The sequence below is a fragment of the Populus alba genome, chromosome 8 (assembly GCF_005239225.2).
Source record: "Populus alba chromosome 8, ASM523922v2, whole genome shotgun sequence".
Lineage (NCBI taxonomy): Eukaryota > Viridiplantae > Streptophyta > Magnoliopsida > Malpighiales > Salicaceae > Populus > Populus alba.
Window position 1 is genome coordinate 18,859,006 of NC_133291.1, and position 20,118 is coordinate 18,879,123.

General features: G+C 37.1%; 1 protein-coding gene and 1 non-coding gene across 3 annotated transcripts; both read right to left on the reverse strand.

Moving 5' to 3' along the window:
• Nucleotides 1–8,312: 8,312 nt before the first annotated feature.
• Nucleotides 8,313–8,396, reverse strand: TRNAL-CAA (transfer RNA leucine (anticodon CAA)). Its single transcript has one exon. It is a non-coding gene; the product is annotated as a tRNA-Leu (tRNA).
• A 6,870-nt stretch (nt 8,397–15,266) lies between these two features.
• Nucleotides 15,267–18,054, reverse strand: LOC118048771 (protein DETOXIFICATION 35). 2 transcript variants are annotated; one of them, XM_035058575.2, is made up of 6 exons: nt 17,047–18,054; nt 16,887–16,943; nt 16,236–16,474; nt 15,957–16,075; nt 15,758–15,844; nt 15,267–15,663 (listed from the first exon to the last, which is right to left on the reverse strand). In XM_035058575.2, the coding sequence occupies exons 1-6, from the start codon at nt 17,997–17,999 to the stop codon at nt 15,577–15,579; spliced, it is 1,542 nt and encodes a 513-aa protein (XP_034914466.1). In that variant the 5' UTR covers nt 18,000–18,054; the 3' UTR covers nt 15,267–15,576. The 2 variants fall into 2 exon arrangements, with proteins under 2 accessions (XP_034914466.1, XP_073267000.1); XM_073410899.1 differs by lacking the exon at nt 16,887–16,943.
• Between the last annotated feature and the right edge of the window lie 2,064 nt (nt 18,055–20,118).

Consider the following 20,118-nt stretch of genomic DNA (forward strand, 5'->3'; position numbering starts at 1 on the left):
CCAATTTCAGAACATCTAACAAATAAATTAAATGGAAGTAACAAATCATAATAGAGGGTTGGTTTTAACTATGGGGTAGGCCAGCATGCATGTGTGTGTTCTGCTGGGGTTTTGTTAGGCTGAATTTAGTGTGTTCTGCTGGGGTAATTAATGTGTTCTGCTGTGATGATGTTGCTGGAAATAATGTGTTTTGTTGTGATGATGTTTGCTGGAATTAATGTGTTCTGTTGTGATGATGTTTGCTGAAATTAATGTGCTGGAATTAATGTGTTTTGCTGTGATGTTGTTGCTGAAATTTAATGTTTTCTGCTGTGATGTTGCTGCTGGAATTAATGTGTTCTGTTGTGATGATTGTTGCTGAAATTAATGTGTTTTGCTGTGATGTTGTTGCTGAAATTTAATGTGTTTTGCTGTAATGTTGTTGCTGGAATTTTGTTGAAGAACTATGTGCTGAAATTGATGGTTCCGATTTGTGTGTTGTGCAGCGAAACTCTGTTTCGCTGCCGAAACTGAGCCTCCTGCAGCGAATCGATATTCGCTGCCGATTTGTGTGTTGCGCAGCGAAATTCTGTTTCGCTGTCGAAACCGAACCTCCTGCAGCGAATCGATATTCGCTGCCGATTTGTGTGTTGTGCAGCGAAATTCTGTTTCGCTGCCGCGACTGAACCTCCTGCAGCGAATTGATATTCGCTGCCGAATTGTGTGTTGTGCAGCGAAATTCTATTTCGTTGCCGAAACTGAACTTCCTGCAGCAAATTGATATTCGCTGTCGAGTTGTGCGTTGTGCAGCGAAACTGTGGCACCAACAGCGATGCAGTTTTCGCTGCCGAACGGGCTGCCGGCAACGAAACAGTTGTCGCTACAGAACTGGCAGCCTACAGTGAACTAGTTCTCGCTGCCGAATTGGGCAGCCCGCATCGAACCAGTTCTCTCTGCCGATTCCTACAATAAGCCTCTTAGGCAGGAATGACTTAAATGTTAGTAACAATTTCATGATATGATGGTGTAAAATATGGAACACTTGAATGTGAACATATGAACTCTTGAAATAAGTGTGATGATGAATATGATTCAAAAATAAAATAAATACAACTATGCTGATTTGTGACCATTGATGTCTTAGGTGGTGCGGTCGGGATTGGACCATCATCAAGACAGGAATGACCCACAGGTGGAGCAGGTAGGTGACTTGCACCTTTCTTTTTCTTACGTTGAATCTTGAAATATTTTAACTTGAGTACTATCATATTGTTAGAACCGATATTAGATTGTTGAACGCTTAAATGTTGATTAAAGATTGATTAGCTTCGGCTAATGGCATCCGAATGGATGGCCAGGACAAAAGAGTGATTAGCTTCGGCTAATGGCATCCAAACGGATGGTCGGGACAAAGAATGATTAGCTTTGGCTAATGGCGTCCGAACGGATGGTCGGGATGAAGGATTGATTAGCTTCGGTTAATGGCATCCAAATGGATGGATGGCCGGGATAAAAGAGTGACTTCGCTGCCGATGCAGAAATCGGCAGCGACGTAGTTTCCGCTGCCGATTCCTTGATCGGCAGCAATGCAGTTTCTGCTGCCGATTTTGGGATCGACAGCAACGCAGCTTTTGCCATGGAATCTGGATGGATGGCCGGGACAAATGAATGACTAGTTTTGGCGAATGGCATCCAAAAACTTGTGTATCTATATGTACTACTAGTTGTTATAGCAAATACATGAAGAAATTATAATTGTTAATGCTTTATTTAATTGCCAAACCGTTAGTTACCATTCTTATTATTATTAAGTATTTGCATTCTCTTAAATGTTTGTACTGCTGCAGGGACTTCACACCAACGAGATGTCTAGGAAACCCGATACACGGGAACCTACTTTTGCAAGGAATTATGTAGATGTATTTTAAATCACAATGTATTTTGTATGGATCAATGTACTGAATGTATAACTTTTATTAGATCCTTTTTGTTTAAAATTGTGATGACTACTAGTAGGATAAGACTGCAAACTCATGTCTATGTATATATTTTTAATATGAACTTCAAATCAAGCAACCTTAATATTACGTGTTTGTGTAAGATTCACTTTGAAATGAAATGTTGATTGTATGGATTGTATTTTGATGATATGAGGATTTAGATTCATTGATAGCCAGCACCATGTGGATTGAATGCATATATAAAAAAAAAAATTACTGTGTTTTGGGCTTGGAAAGTCGGGTTGTTACACCAAATGCATCAATTCTTTTATTGGAAAGCTGAGACAGTTTCCTAGAACTTTCATGATAAAAATATGTTCAAATTCTGATGTTAGCAACGATGTTTTGTTTAGACAAGAAGATAAGAATTGTCACCAAGTCAAGATGTGGCCACCCACTCAACAATTAGTCATCAAATCAATAGTTCAAAATTTTAGCCTATAAAATGAGGCATTTGCCATGCATTTAGACATCTTGGTTGTTCAGATCAAGATCTTGCTCTTGCTCTTTTTCTTTGTATTTTGTAATGTTCAAGTTTTATTCCATGTTATATTTTCTTTTATCTCTTGTTTATGCTTTTCATTTCCTTTACTATACTTATATAATCATGTTCTCCTCTTGTTTATTTATGTCTAACTAAGTTTATTATGTCAAGGTGAAATAGTTTCACTAATGGTGTTAGGATAAGTATAATATAAACTCAATATGGACTTCAATGCTTATATCCTAAACAACTTGCTATTAACATGTCTTATCATTTTTATCTTATTAATTGTTAATACCTTGCTTGTTAAATGGTTAATCTAGATTTGTGTTGTATAACACTTGGTACAACAAATTCTTGGTACTTTCATAGCCAACTGTATGGTATAACATACACCTTTGCTATGAAAGGAACTTGATTTGTTGTTAACATAAGTTAGCATCATGAATTCCTGACAATATTTAAAAGTTTGGTGTTACTTAAATAAGATAATTAATATGATCATGTTAATAATTTATAATGAGCTTATTAATGACAAATCATCCGATTGGAACCTTCTTTGTGTGTGGTTTTCAATTGAGTAATAAAAATAGTTTATACTATACTTGTTTGAAATACCATTAGTGGATCCTAATTACCATTAGGGATAAGCAACAAGCAGGACGCGAAGGATCTCGAAGGATCAACCAACAAGCCGCGGGGGGACACGACATGGACAATGATGCAGGGAGTTTGCCTCAGCTCAAAAGACGGAGGCCAAGCCTCGGCAGCAAGCACATCATGCCATGAGGTAAGGGATGTCAAGGAGAGCCAACATATGGGTGCACGCACAACAATTTAATGCCACTCCCATGCCAGCATAGAGCTCTCCCCGTAATCCTTGAGCTCGGCGGTCTGCACCAGACACGTCGGCCAGGCATCAAACTTGTGAGCACGGGCAACGACCACCACCGCCGTGACGTTGTGGCAAGCAGACGAGCACACAGCAGTTGCTATCACCTTGGCATAAGCACGGCAAATGAATGTCACGCCCACACTGCGGATAAGCAGCTCCAACGCGCCCAATGACTTAGAGAAAGTCCTGAAGATGGTGGCCGGAACCGGGTCATCACCGGCCGGAAAACAGGTCATCGATGCTGGCGATACTTCAGGCCATGAGGCCCCCCAATTGAGTCCGAGTGTAGGAATAGTTCACAAAGTCCCCGCGGCAAGCCTATGGGTGCTAGGCCAGCACACCCTATAACAAGTCAGGGCCCCCCTAAAGAGCAATAAGTGTTATTACAGCTTTGGCAGGGGGAGACATTACTAGGTCCCAGTTGTCACCCCCTCTAAAAAATTCATTTCCTGGTATTTTGAGCTGAAATTTTGCATGGAGGTTGGCAAAAATCCAATCCACCTCCCAAAACATTCTCAGAATTTTCCGAGGTTAGGAAGTATTTTTTTTAATTTTCCTACCATTACAAATCAAGGAAATCCGTAAAAATAGGAACTGGCCCGAAATGACCCCAAATTCAGTGGGCAGCTCGCATGCCACGGCCACGATGTCGGGCTGACCCTAACAACGCCTAGCCTCTCCCGTGTAGGGGGCAAGTCAGAACACAAGGAGCCAAAGCCCCAAGGCAGCCCCCCCACAAGCAAGAAGCCAGCTAGCAGGGGTTGTCCCCATGTCATGAAGTGCGACATGCTTGCATGGGATGCAAGATCGCGCCAAGTCGCCCAAGTGCCCAAGGGCCAAGGGACCCAGCAACTTTGTGCCCCTGTGCCCCAGCGCCCAGGGCACACGATCTTTCTGGGGTGCCGCATGTGCGTCGGCCTGGTGGCCGAACTAAGAGTCTCCTTGAAGAGGAAAAGGTGGATTTTCAACTCTAGCAGTGTGTACTAAGTCCTAGCCATCACCCCCTTCTAAAAACAAATTTAAATTTATTTTCTGCGCAACTTTCGACATTTAGCCTTCATGGGGGTCGGTTGATTTTTGAAAAAATCCCAGGAATTTTTCTGGCAAGGGAAGCCCCCAGAACTCTCCTTCATTTCCTCCCAGCCCCATAACCATATGAGCATAGCGCGCAGCGGGGACTCTGGTCGGCGGTAGGCCCCCCTGCACGGAGCATGATAGGCCATCATGCTTGCTCGTCAAGTGTCCACAGTCCCTCGTCCAAGTTTCAGATTGTGCTACGTCAAACCCATGACTTGCACAGGCCGTTACGCGCTACCGAATTCGCATTTGTGTGTAGGCTGCCAATGTCTGCGTTGCCATTGTCGAATTCATCCTACCCCCTTGATGAATTTTCCTGCTTAGCCTGGACAGTCCGGCGTCCAGCCCATGTTCATCAAACAATCTGCACTACTGATTTTCCCCGACAAACCTACAACTGCACAAATATGCGCTATCAATTTTTACTACCATTGGCATTGCTGCCACTACTCCAGTGTCTAGACCAACAATCATTTTTGTCAAGCCTTGGACTATAAATTGTCCAGACTCAACATCAGCACCTGCTGCTGATTCTGTTGACACTACTGATTCCAACACTGCCTATTATGTCTAAACCATCACTGTTTCGTCAGCGTATCCCCTAACAAATTTAACCCTAAAATAGTAGGTGATTAGTACTTAAAAGTGTATTTTTATCAAGGTTTTATAACATCATTTTGCACTTGAAGTACCAATAACTCCTTAACTAAAGCATATTTTATAATAACATATCTAATAATATAAGATACCTTTAATTTATGGTAAATGTTCATCTTAAATGTAGGCCTATCACATAAAATAAAAGGATTGATTGATGAGTTTAAGTACTGAAATTGAAAGGACAAAGAGAGGGCCAAACTTAGAAAAGAGATGTTGGTGCAGTCCAAACTGGAACACTGTTCGATAATTGGGTCATATCTGGAGCTGTAGATCTCGGATTTAGGTCTGCTTTATATGGATGGAAAGGTAAGACATAGGGCTACAACTTTCATGTGGAGTCCAAAGTTAAAAAGGTCATTTTCAAGTACAAATTATAGCAACAACAAAGAAGTCTGAATCTAACCTGCAGCCCATATACTATTCAATGTTCAGCACATATCTCGAGTTTTAAAAGTCCAAATGACCTCAATTTTTTTCCTGGAAAGATAAGACAATTTCCTAGAACTTTCATGAGTATAGTTGGTTCCAATTTTGATGTTAGTAATGACATTTTGATCAAACAAGAAGATAAGGATTTTCACCAAGTCAAGAGTTGGCCACCCACTCAACAATTAGTCATCAAATCAATAGTTCCAAATTTTGGCCTATAAAAGGAGGTATTTGCCATGCATTTAGGTATCTTGGTTGTTCAGATCAAGATCATGCTCTTTATTTCTTTATATTTTTGTAATGTTTAAGTTTTATTTCATGTTATATTTTCCTTAATCTCTTGTTTATGCTTTTCATTTCCTTTACTATAGTTATGTTCTTATGTTCATTATTTATGTTTATCTTCTTCATTATGCTTAGCTAAGTTTATTATGTCAAGGTGAAAAGGTTTCACTAATGGTTGATAGGGAAGAGAATTGAATGACGCGCCAGATCATTGCACCTGCCCACTCGAGGAGCCTTTTTCTTGGCATCCTCGAAAAAACTCTTGCTTTCATGATCTTCGCCACCCCTCATCACCATGGCAGGATTCTAATCCCCCATCAGTAGTTGTAGCCAATAAGGCAATTATTTGAATGACGCGTCATTGGCCACCGGGTAATAGCATCTGGCCATCCCGAGGAGCATTTTTGGCTGGCCGAGGTGGAAGAGATCTCTTCTTCCAAAAAAGCGACAATACATCGAGAGTTATGTCGATAGGGTAGAGAATTGAATAACTCGTCGCGGACTGCCAGGTCATCTCACCTAGCCATCCCGAGGAGTGTTTTTCCCAGCATCTCGAGAAAACTCTTGCTTTCACTATCCGCTACCCAAGTCCTCACTTGCATCAGCCCACCGCGCCAATAAGCCAGCGTTGATGAAGATGACACTGTTGCCAAATCTGTCGACACTTCCCCAATGTCTAAACCAACAGTCTTTTTCATCAAGCCTTGGACTATCTAGTTCGTCCAGACTCATCGTTAGCACCTGCTGTCGATTCTACCGACTTTGCCGATTTTGTCGCCGCTGTCGATTCCAACACTACCTACTGTGTCTCAACTAACATTGTTTTGTCTGTATAACCCCTTCATGAATTTTCTTGCCTAGCCTGGACAGTCCCACATCCAGCCTATGTTCATCAATCAATCTGCGCTGGCGATTTTCCCCGACGAACCTACAGCTGCACAAATCTGCGCTACCGATTTTTCCCACTGTTGGCATGGCTGCCACTGCCCTAGTGTCTAGACCAACAATCTTTTTCATCAAGCCTTGGACTATCCAGCTCTGAGATCCCGAGAACGCTGCCCGATTGCATCCCAGCCTTCGCGACGCCATGCCCCTAGAGGGGCTCGGGGGGGACAAATCAAAGCGACATGGGGCTGAATCTTAGTGGATCGTGGTAGCAAGGCCACTTTGCCATTTACAATACCCTGTCATGTATTTAAGTCGTCTGCAAAGGATTCTACCCACTGCTCGGTGGGAATTGTACTTCAAGACGGCCCGCAAGACTCTTTCCCTGCGAGGGCTTGGCCAACGGCACGTGCCTATAGGGCAAAGAGACCTCAACTGCTGGTCGGCAATCGGACAACGAGCCCACGCGTCGCATCTAGCCCAAATTTTGACTTAGAGGCGTTCAATCATAATCCAACGCACGGTAGCTTCGCGCCACTGGCTTTTCAATCAAGCGTGATGACTCCAAACTCCCTAATGTTGTTGTCAGCCGCCACGTCTCGGTTTAGGAATTTTAACCCGATTCCTTTTTGAAGCTCGCACGTGAACACACTGTCGAACGGGCTTCCCCCATCTCTTAGGATCGACTAACCCATGTGCAAGTGTTGTTCACATGGAACCTTTCCTCTCTTCGATCTTCAACGTTCTCATTTGAATATTTGCTACTACTACCAAGATCTACATCAACGACCGCTCCGCCCAAGCTCGCGCCCTGGGTTTTGCGGCGACCATCGTACCCTCCTACTCATCGAGCCTGGCTCTTACCCCGACAACCGAGTATAGGTCATGCGCTTTAGCGCCATCCATTTTTCGGGCTAGTTGATTTGGCATGTGAGTTGTTACACACTCCTTAGCGGATTTCGACTTCCATAACCATCGTTCTGCTGTCTTAATTAACCAACACCCTTTATGGGTTCTAGGTTAGCGTGTAGTTGGGCACCATAACCCGACTTTCGGTTCATCCTGCATCGCCAGTTCTACTTACCAAAATTGGCCCACTTGAAGCTCTCGATTCTGTGGCGCGGCTCAACAAAGAAGTTGCACCGTCCTACCTAGTTAAAGTTTGAGAATAGGTCGAGGGTATTGCGCCCCCGATGCCTCTAATCATTGGCTTTACTTGATAGAACTCGCACTAAGCTCCAGCTATCTCGAGGGAAACTTCGGAGGGAACCAGCTACTAGACGGTTCGATTAGTCTTTCGCCCCTATACCTAAGTCAAACGAATGATTTGCATGTCAGTATCGCTGCGGGCCTCAACCAGAGTTTCCTCTGGCTTTGCCCCGCTCTAACAAAAATAAATTTTTAAAAATAAAAAATATTTTTTTTATATAAAAAACATTTGAAAAATTAATTTTTTCATAATTACGTCAACCCAAATCAGCTGCTGAACTGGGTGATTGAGAGATGTGATCTCCAGGGGCAAAGTAAATAATTTTCAATTTTGAGAAGGCTTTGGTATCATGAAGCAAAAACTTGATTCGCATAATTACAACATAATTTACACAGCTTAGATGTCAAATGTCAGAAGTGGGATTTCAACCCACGCCCTCTCACGAGGACCAGAACTTGAGTCTGATGCCTTAGACCACTCGGCCATCCTGACCTTTTGTAGTCCTATATACTTCATTCTATATTCAACTACTCTCTTAGATGCTAGTGATAACAATTAATTTAACACGCCCTGTAGCCAACCGATTGGTTAATGCGTGTTATTATATACATGTTTATTACTAATAAAGGTTTAATTTATCTATAATATTTATGTAATATTAAATCAATGAATCTAATATTTGATTTATGAATCTAGAGTAAAGATAAAATTCATGAAACAAAAATGCTTTGCAAATAAAATTATAAAGTTGTTATAATTACAAGATTCTTATTACATCAAAGCATTGTTCCTAAAATGGTCTTGGTCGATCCTCTATTAAATACTGAACATTTATTAGAGCCCTAGATACTGGTATATATATTATATATATATATATATATATATATATATGAAAGGAAGCAACTATTTTCATAAATCAAGATATAAAGAACACCTAAAACTAATATGTAAGTGCTTGTCATAAGACATTTACACTTAATTGACCCACATGATAATTTTCACATGGAGAGATCACCCATGTTCATAGAAAGGTTTACATGATGGTTGTGTGAGTGATCCTTAGACATGAGATCACTAAGTTGTCTTATATAGGAAATGTTATGCTTTGATCGTGTTACATGTTATCTTAATCAAGGTAACGAAGGGGCATGCATTAGATATAATATGAACTATATGAAGATACTTGAGTGATAAAGAGAAAATTCATCACCATAGATAAATTAGAAAAAATATTTTATCTATTCCCAAAAAATACTGGCCGAGAAATCCTTGGCCATGATGGAATGAGATTTAAAAAGAGTTTTAAATCTTATTTAAACGATCAATGACTATTATACAGAGAACAAACATAATTTAACATATTAGACATAATTCATGCTTTAATGTTAAATCAAAACGCTATTGATGAAATGATATGGAGAGATCACCCATGTTCATAGAAAGGTTTACATGATGGTTGTGTGAGTGATCCTTAGACATGAGATCACTAAGTTGTCTTATATAGGAAATGTTATGCTTTGATCGTGTTACATGTTATCTTAATCGAGGTAATGAAGGGCCATACATTAGATATAATATGAACTATATGAAGATACTTGAGTGATAAAGAAAGAATTCATCACCATAGATAAATTAGAAAAAATATTTTATCTATTCTCAAATAATACTGGCGGAGAAATCATGGGCCAAGATGGAATGAGATTTAAAAAGAGTTTTAAATCTTATTCAAACGATCAATGACTATTATACAAAGAACAAACATAATTTAACATATCAGACATACTTCATGCTTTAATGTTAAATCAAAACGCTATTGATGAAATGATATGGAGAGATCGCCCATATCCATAGAAAGGTTTACATGATGGTTGTGTGAGTGATCCTTAGACTTGAGATCACTAAGTTGTCTTATATAGAAAATGTTATGCTTTGATCATATTACATGTTATCTTAATTGAGGTAATGAAGGGGCATGCATTAGATATTATATGAACTATATGAAGATACTTGATGATAAAGAAAGAATTCATCACCATAGATAAATTAGAAAAATATTTTATCTATTCTCAAATAATACTGGCCGAGAAATCCTTGGCTAGGGTGGAATGAGATTTAAAAAGAGTTTTAAATATTATTCAAACGATCAATGACTATTATACAGAGAACAAACATAATTTAACATATCAGACATACTTCATGCTTTAATGTTAAATCAAAACGCTATTGATGAAATGATATTAATTACACTGAATTTTTAATTACTTAAAGGTTAAGTCAAACCACTAATTACTTTTCTAATATTTAGGGGATCATGACATGGTTGCTAGATGATAAACCTGATATTCAAATATAAATTAATCAATTGTCGAATTGATAATAAATTAAAATTTTTAATTTATTTAATCAAAATTATAATTTATACATGAGCCAACATATTAGGAACCTAATAGGTTACATATATTAAGAATAATTAGTTATGTAGCGGCCCGACCCAACTTGCCATATATTGTCCGCTTTGGGCCTTACCGCCCTCACGGTTTTGTTCCTGGTGACGCGAGCCCATTTCTGAGCCTGACGCCCCAAAACGCGTATAACAAGTTGGCAACCAGCACCACTTATAAGGCCAGCAACACACCCCTCACCCGCCGATGTGGGATCTTACAATCCACCCCCCTTAAGGAGCCCGACGACCCCGTCGGCACAACCGAACAGCCAGTAAGGTCGGCTCTGATACCAAATGTAGCGGCCCGGCCCAACTTGCCATATATTGTCCGCTTTGGGCCTTACCGCCCTCACGGTTTTGTTCCTGGTGATGCGAGCCCATTTCTAAGCCTGACGCCCCAAAACACGTATAACAAGTTGGCAACCAGCACCACTTATAAGGCCAGCAACACACCCCTTACCCACCGATGTGGGATCTTACAAGTTAGAAATCATATAGAAATCAAACTAAAATGATTTAATTAAGTATGACTTAATTAAAATATATTTTAGAAATTAATGATTAGAATATAATTAATATAGGGATTATATTTCTAAACCTAGAAAAATCAAGTAAGGATTTGATTGAGTTAATTTATAAAATTATCCTAAATTAATATATGGATATTATTCAGGGGACAAGTTGATATTTTGCTAATTTATAAGGTTTTTCATACTTCCTTATAAATAGTAAGCTATGCCTCTTATTTTTTAAGTGGTTATCTATTTAAAAAAACAAAAATTATGTAAGTCACAGAATAAAAGAGCTAGTACTCTAGGTATAATAATCCCTCTCTTCTAAATAGGGATTTAAGATATTTCTCACCGATGGTTTGTGTGGATTACCATTGGAGGGCGAATAATTGGACAACTTGTAGTTTGCTACAACTAAATCTTTAAATAATTATTTAAAGTAAAAAAAGATTAAATCTTCAAGTAATAAATCTCTAAACAACTTTAGATTTGTCTAACAGGATTCTAGGGACTCTCAAATTATTTTATTTTATTATTTCCCCTGTGTGTACACTATTCGAGAAACCCAACAAATTTCACCCGAACCCGGTGGATACTGACTCCAATTAACTCGAATAAATAAGATTTTTTTTCCTGTTCGAGTTTCAGGTAATAGCCGATGTAAAAAGTCGGGTTTGGATAGGGTATGAATATTTATCTGTCCAACCCGAGCCACATAAAAAAACCTTAAAATTTAAAGAATTTAAATTTTATACGAGGCTATATATATACAAATTGGAAAATTAGGATTCACCATCGACTCCAGCTATCACCTTTATTGTAAAACCTCTGGGTGAAAAATTATCAATTGATTAGTTTCATATAAAACAAAAAGAAAACAAATTTGTAGCTCTCGATCGAGTTATTAGAAAATTCTGAAAATTTTCTTGGAGCCTTCTAATATGATTCCTTAGCTTGGATTAAAATTTCAGAATTTTTAGAGAAATTGGAAAATTTGACGAAAAATCACAATTTGACTAGTTTTACGTTATTGGACTTAATTTAAATCCAACCATTAGATTGAGCTGAAATTTTATGAGGAACCTTAAAATATATTGAATAAAATCTGGTTAAAATTTTAGGATGAACGGAGCTCGGTAGTGTTATCAAAGAATAAGGACCGCCAAATGAAAGCAAAAAGACTCATTAAGGGTAAAATGGTAATTGCCATTAAAAATAAAACTAGGTAGCCCCTTTTCTGTTATGAACTGCCGATTGGGCAGTAACAAATTTTAAAAGAAAATAAAAGAAGAACATGAGAAGTTAAGAGAAAAACAAGAAAAAGTGAGAGATAGAGCTTTGAAACTTGTAAGATTGAAAGACTTTGAACATTAAATTAAGGAAGAATCAAGTGAAGGAAGAGATAAGAAAGGTGAGGAGGGTTGGCCACACTAGGAGGAGAAGGAAAGTTGGGAGAACTTAGATTGGTAAGCATGAAAAGTTTAGATTCTTACTTGAATGAAGTGTTTTTGGGTTTATTTGAGTAAGTTATCAAACAATGACAAGTGAAGAAACATCATAAGAATGTGAAAAGAAGGAATAAATAAATGGTAGGAAAAGTTCATGGAGAATTCTTTAAATGAGTTAAAAGAAGAAAAATTGATTAAAACTATATGTTGAAAATGAGGTTATAAATGAATGAAAATTTTGGTGTAAACCCCAATTAAATAAAAGATATTGCGTGCTTCAAATTTAGGCACGTAGGAGAAATGATAATGGATTAATAATGCAGTGCAATCTGATTGATTCAAAAGTTGTATCGGGAGTAGGGCATCAAGCAGAAGGAGCTAGGCCATCACAAGCAAACGGTAAGTGATTCATCACTTTCTTTTAAAATTCAAAGTTTCATTATTAGTTATGAGTTATTTATGACATGTAGATATGGAAGAAGTAGATGAAGAAATTGTTGGTATTATAATTGAGATGTCAGGTAGTTAGTATGAATTACCAGTTAGTATGAATTACCGGTTGGTTAGTATGAATTACTGGTTGGTATAGAAGTAGATGAAGAAACTGTTGGTATTATAATTGAGATGTTAGGTAGTTAGTATGAATTACCAGTTAGTATGAATTACCTGTTGGTTAGTATGAATTACTGGTTGGTATGGGATTACCGGTTGGTTAGTATGAATTACCGGGTAGTATGGAATTACCGGTTGGTTAGTATGAATTACCGAGTAGTATGGAATTACAGGTTGTATTGGCTATTGATAAAGAATAGCCGGATGTTGGGTAATTTGTTCGAATGTTGGGTAATTCGTATGTAATTACCGATTTGATTGTTGGCTATTTAAGAGGGTTAGCCGGGTTTGAGGTAAAATTGTGAATTACCAAATTAAAACATAAGCAATGAGTGTTGGTTATAGAAGTCCTATAAGTATAGGATTAATAAATTATGAATGGGTTATTAATGTTGATATATAGTAAGTTGGTGATGAAAGATAATTTGATATATTTTGAAGACTTGTGAGCATAATAGCTTTATCATCTTTAATGTGTTATCTTTCTTATTTCTTATTAATATTATGTATACATGTTTTTCACGAGGTGATGTGAAGCGTTAAATATGGGCTGTGTTTTAATTTGTTTATTTTATGGGATGTAATATATTTGTTTTATATGTAATTTGTATTATATGTAGATTGTAATATATATATCATGAAGATGTTTGCTTTTGGTACTTATACATTTAAAATGAATGAGTAAGGAACTAATAATATTAGACTATTCAAAAAGAATATTTAGTAATTATAATCATGCATGTTTAAAAGATGGATGCATGTTAATGTAATAATTAGTTTAATATGAATCTTTTGAGTTTATAATTGTTTGTAATTATTGTGTTATTTGTTGATGATGTAAGGTTGAGAAAATACAATGAAGTATAGTTATGTGAAATATTTTTTTATGAGATGGGATATGATTCAGGATGGTTGGATCAAAGTGGAAGTTTTGAGTATTGTGATTGAATGAAGTGTAGTCGATAATTTGGTAACATCAGAAAACAAATGAAACTATGCTGACATTTCAAAAAAAAAAATGTCATAATTTTATTAGACATACTATTCAATACTTGATATTAGTAAAGAAATGTTTGAGATTTCATGACATTATAATTTGAGGATGTTATATTTATTATTGCCATTGACTTTGACAGCTCTGTCCATTGTTGTACTTTTCCGTTGATTTGTCTTTTCACCGCTCCTCTTGAAAGTAGATAAATATAAGACTGAGTTAAAATTGAAAAATAAATAGAAAATCAAGATGGGACTGGAAAAGAAAAGAAAAATTCTAATTCAATTAGGAGACAAAATAAAATCTCCCATTACTTGTCTCTCTTTATATTTGTTATGTATTGCTAGAGATACTGGTGAATTTAAATGGAAGAAAAATACAAAGACAAAAGAGAGAGGGAAAAAGTAAACTAAAAAACTTAAATTTTTTCTTATAAAAATAAGCCTAAGCAAAAGAAAAAGAAAAACCTTCTCCTCTTAATTTCAAGCCCCGCCCTTCATCGGAGAAAGTATAAAAATGCTAACCGCCCCTCTCCAGAAGGGGGACGCCAAGCCAGCCTGACACACCTAGCTCTTTCTCCAGAAGGTGACTCCCTTCCACAGTGCAATCCAGTCAAACATCCCTTCCATAATACAATCCAGTAAAAAAAAAAATAGTCTTACTCCTTTACTGTTAATAAAAGAAGAGCAGAGTCAATTTCCTCACCATGCCAGCAGTTAACCGAAATTTTCCGGTGGCTCTTTGAAGGGTTTTTTAATTTTTTAATCATATCACTGCATTTGGAACATCGTTAACTTTCAATCTAATATATATTATATTGGTCATTTGAGCTGCATTGATTAATTAATTAAAAAATAATAATGATACCTTTACGCGACAGTCTTCAATTTTTAAATATATATGCACCTTAAAATTATATATGTGATGTCTATGGATATTTTTAATTTGATTTAATTTTTTAGCAATTAAAACAGGTATTCATTAAAAAAAAACAAGGAGCCAAAATCACTTTTTTATTTAAATAAAATATGTTTTATTCTTATCTAATATTCAATGAGAATTTCTTTTTCAGAATCCTATGTATTAGATTTATATATTACCATAAAAGTTGATTGTGATGTAACCTTGTCAACATACTTCCCTACCTATTAGTTGAGTTGCAGTTGCTTTTACACGGCAGTCATTGTTTTTATGTTTTTAAAGTTTTTTAAAAATTTAAATTTTATTTATTTTAAATTAATATATTTTATTATTTTCAGATTTTTTGATGTGTTGATATAAAATATAATTTATAAAAAAAAATATTATTTTAATATATTATTGTAGTAAGACACCGAGAAAAGAAGCAGAAAATTTCCCTTCAACCAAACTTTTCATGTCCTACGTCGAAAGCAGTCCATACAAATTATATTTCACTTGTTCTGGCTATCAATTCAATGAGCATCGAAAGTGATAGCTATTTATTATTGTTGCAAGATAAGCAATAGCAAATTCAACAGGTTTTTCTCTTTCTTTCTCTTCGCTGACTGATCAAGGATATTTTTATTGATTGTTTGATTTCCTACGTGTGTTGTACCGCTGGAAGACTTGATCATGAGCCGAGATGAAGAGAACCATGCATTATTCTACTTCTTAATTAAATATATATTAATTACCAGCTGCTTCACGCTCCGTTAGCAGCTATATGATCAACATTATTGTTGAGATCCTGGCCACCCCACTTCCTCATGCGTTTTGCTGTTTCTACAACCTGCATTTTATATATAATTTAGCATTTACTCTTCACGAATTAGCTAGCTATTAACTTATTTATGGGAAGAAACAGGAGGAGAAGGAATTCTGACCTCCTTTTTCCAGTTGGTTTTGTAGAGCACAATCAAGAGCAGCAAGGTCTGCAAAGCAGTTCCGCCCAGCATGCCACCCCATACTCCCTGGATGATCAACATTCATAAATGGATTGTAGAGCATAATTAGCAGGGTTATTAGTGGAACCACAAGGGTGGTCTCATAATCTATCTGCGTACTACTCGATCGGGCACATACCTGGACTCCCAGATTTGCTCTGTATCCAAGCAGGTAACCAAGGGGGAGCCCAATGACATAATAACAACCAATGTTGATATAGGCCACTAATGCTTGCCACCCCCCGCCGATAGCAACACCTGCGAGCGCCATGAGCATGCTTGATCTAATTAAATTGATGATTAAAGGGGACGATTACAGAAATTAAGATAGATTAATTCGATGGATGACAGGTACGTATTCATTATATATTCTTGCAATCAGCCAAATTAACCATGCTGGTATGTCCTCGTAGCCCACCTGATATCACTGGCTGGACACTGTTAAGAACCATGGTGATGGCTAGAATGAATGCTAGTTTGGTGGTAGCTACTTGCATCTCTTTGTTGCTTGTGAAGATGTAGGCAAAATAGTCCTTGGCTATCAACACAACAGCCATCAGAATGAGCCCAATCACAAGTGACTGGAACACAGTCACCATGACCGAGTATTTTGCAGCTCTTGGATGCCCCAATCCAAGCTCATTCGAGACACGAACGCTGAAATTAATTAATTAGTTAATATATATTCATTCATTTAAGCTGAAATCATAATCATACACCCCACCGAGATAACACATCAAGGATCTCGAAATCAATTAATTAAAACAGGCAGCAGTTGCCCTGTCTAATGCACTGTATCTTGCAATCACTATGAAATTAAATGTTATAGAGTGGGTGATCTCCTGGAATCATTATTTATGCATCCCAGCCCATATGTAAGCTCATGTCCAGGAGTGTGTACGCAACCAAAACAAAAAAAGAAAAGAAAAGAAAAGAGAAGAATCCATATTCATAATCACTCATGAGACAGGCAAGTAGAATCCATATTCATAATCATAGATGATTGATTATCACCAGAATTTAGCAAATGCAAATATATATTGAGTTGAGCACACTAAATTAATTTTACCTTATAGCAGCATTTATTCCAAGGAAAAACATTAGTTCAATGCCATTGATATTCAAGCTGAAATATATACAATTCAGAAGATTAACAAGTTAAAATCAACCAAAGATTAATTAATAATTAATTGATATAACAATGATTAGGATGATGATGAATGACTGACCAGATGGTAAGGGCACCAACAGCAATGACTGCGCTACTAAGATGTCCAGTGAGAATAACAATACTCATCATATACCAGAGCTCCAGGCAAAGCATGACAGCTGAAGCTAGTGAGAGGGTGACAAAGGACCAAATATCCTTAAATGCAGCCCAGGAAAACCCACGCCATCCTTCCTTACACCAGCCCATCACGTACACAGCTTGAGCCAGAGCAATTGACCATCCACTAAGGTCTACAGCGATTGCTGCGCCAGTGGTACCCCAACCGAGCTTATAGATGAAGAGCCAAAGCCAAAAAGCGTGTAGAAGGAGAGTCGAAAAGGCAATCCAGGCAAGTACTCCAACCTTGCGTTGAGCTTGAAGGAACTTTTGGGTAGGGAAATAGATAGCCAGTGAAAACAAATTAGGTATGCCTACGATGGTGAATTTTCCGGCAAGGTCAGAAAGATCATCTTCTTGGCCAATGGCTTTGAGGATAGGAGCGGAAAAAATGTAAATGGGCAAGAGGACGACACAACTAACGAATAAGATGATGGCTGATCTTTGCAAGTAAACACCAAGCATATGAACTTGACCAGCACCAAAAGCTTGACCACAGAGGGTCTCGAGGGCACTGCCCATACCAAGAAGGAAGCCGTAAGCGAAGGTCATGATGACAGAGAGGGAAACAGAAACGGCAGAGAGTTGCAAGTTTCCAAGATGGCCAATAAAGATAGAGGTTAAAGTGTTGGTACCATACTGACAGAGTAGAGTGATGGCAATAGGACCGCCAATCTTCCATAACTTAACAGTCTCTTTCCAAAATACGAACTTGATAAAGTCTTTGTAAGTCTTGGAAGCTGCAGGTGAGTAGTCTCCTTCTGCTTCTGCTTCTTGTGGTGCTGCTGGTGCAGGTAATGGTGACGACGACGAAGATCCATTATTGAGCTGCAGAAGTGGTGTCGTGCTCTCCATAGTAAGGATATATATATATATATGGTAACAATATCAAGGAAATGAAGAAGTTATGAGATATGGAATTTTTGTCTTTCGGTCTTTCTTGATATATACTACTAAGAAGAAGATTTATTTTTTATTAATGTGGATGTTCGGATTAGGTTTTATGTATTTTGACTAATTCCACAAGTTCTAAAATTAATGATCATATAAGTCTTCAGTTGTCTTGAGATTTATAAAACTTAAAAAACTTGATTTATAAGACTCGAACTAATAATTTTTAAAAAACAAACTTAAAACATAACTAATTAAACTATATTTACGAGGATTAAATAGGCTTGATAAAACTAGTTAAGGACTGTATGATATTTATTTTACTCTGGACAGTAGTGATCAGCAGCAGGCAACATCTTGTCTGTTTGTCCTAAGCAATTAAGGAATCTCAGAAGTAACGTGATATATTTATATTATGAGTAGGAAGGAAGGATGGAGATGGAGATGAAGCATAGTGCTAGAGGTGTGTTTTATCAGTAACTATGGTTCTAAGTGGAACTGGAACCAGTTGGGGGTCACAGCAATGAAGGAGCGACCAGTCAAACTAGCAGTCTATAAATGGAATGGAACTATGGAAGTGGAGTAGTAACCAACTATTTGAATTATTAGAGTTTAATTTTTTATTTTATTAACGTGGATACATAATTAAAATTATATATACCTTAACTAATTTTATAAATTCTAAAATTAATAATTATGTAAGTCTTCAATAACTCTGAGAAAATTCGAACGGAGTAATTTACTTGGCTTGTTAGTGGTTTTTTTTAAATATTAAAATAATATTTTTATATTTTTTAAAGTTAGTTTTTAATGTAAGTATATTAAAAATATAATATATATATTTTAAATTTTTTAAAAAGAAAAAAAAAAGTCGCTCGGAACTAACGTTCCGTTCCATGTACCAACAACAAACTATCAAAGCCATGACATGCATGTTCTCGTTCATGAGTACGTGCCACTCCACTCACCAGTCAACACACAACGTATTTTCCTTTCCTTTGACACAATGTTTGCATTCCTTCTTACAAAACAACTGTTCTTTTCCACTAGGATCGGATCGTCAGAGAGTAGAAATCCGTATGGTAAGATTAGAACTTGCCTAACAAAACAAGTTAGGAATGGCTTCTTCTTCTTTCGTTTTTTGAACTGTCCTTGCGTTCATCCTTGGGCATGGGATAAAAGCTAGGCCTTGGGTACTTCGAGAAGGGGGAATTATACCTGTCATTTCCATTAAAAACTCGATAGCATACCACGATCAGTATAATCAAGCAAAACATCCAAAGATGGATTGCTTGTGAAACCGGCCATGTAGAAGATAGATTCAACATTCCAGCTCATTTCAATGCAATCTTCCTTCATCCAACAGAGCTCCATAAACGGAGCTCCCCCGTCTTGCATCTATGCAAGAAGCCTCTGTCAATCCTTTTAACAATGAGAAGTAATTTTCCTGTGTCAAATAGAATTGTCTACTCTTCTTACTGCATAGAATGTGTATATATACATGTACAGGAGTCTTGTTAATTAGGAATGGAAAAACTAAGAATGGAAATATAAAAAAAATCTTTTCTAAACCTATTCCTGATTTATAGTTTTCCTGATTTGTAATAGTGCTAAATTAATTCTTATCAAAACTCCCCCTCAAATTGGTGCAAAGATATCCCGTATGCCCAACTTGTTGACAGAGTAGTGCAACACTTTACTTCATACTGTTTTAGTAAGTATATCTACCAATTGATCCTCATATTTGACAAAAGAAAAAATTACAGTCTTCTCATCAAGTTTCTGTTTGATGAAATGTCTATCTACTTTCACGTGCTTAGTTCGATCATGTTGAACTAGATTATTGGCTATAGCAATTGCAGCTTTTTTGTCACAATATATCTTGATTTTAGTCCATAGGATATCTCAGCTCCTTAAATAGCTCTTTTATCCATAGTACCTCACATAATCATTTGGTCATCCCCTTGAATTATGCTTTAGCACTAGATAAAGCCATTACCTTTTGCTTCATACTTTTCCAGGTTACCAAGTTTCCCTCAACAAAGGTAAAGTATCATGAAGTAGACTTTCTGTCGGTTAGATT

Bases quoted from the DNA above. Each gene is read 5' to 3' on its own strand.
- LOC118048771 (XM_035058575.2), bottom strand. From the start codon at position 17,999: ATGGAGAGCACGACACCACTTCTGCAGCTCAATAATGGATCTTCGTCG. The intron at 16,475-16,886 runs GTAAAATTAATT...AATTAATTTCAG, and splicing joins GGAATAAATGCTGCTATAAG to CGTTCGTGTCTCGAATGAGC. The intron at 15,664-15,757 runs GTCAGAATTCCT...TATAAAATGCAG, and splicing joins AAACCAACTGGAAAAAGGAG to GTTGTAGAAACAGCAAAACG.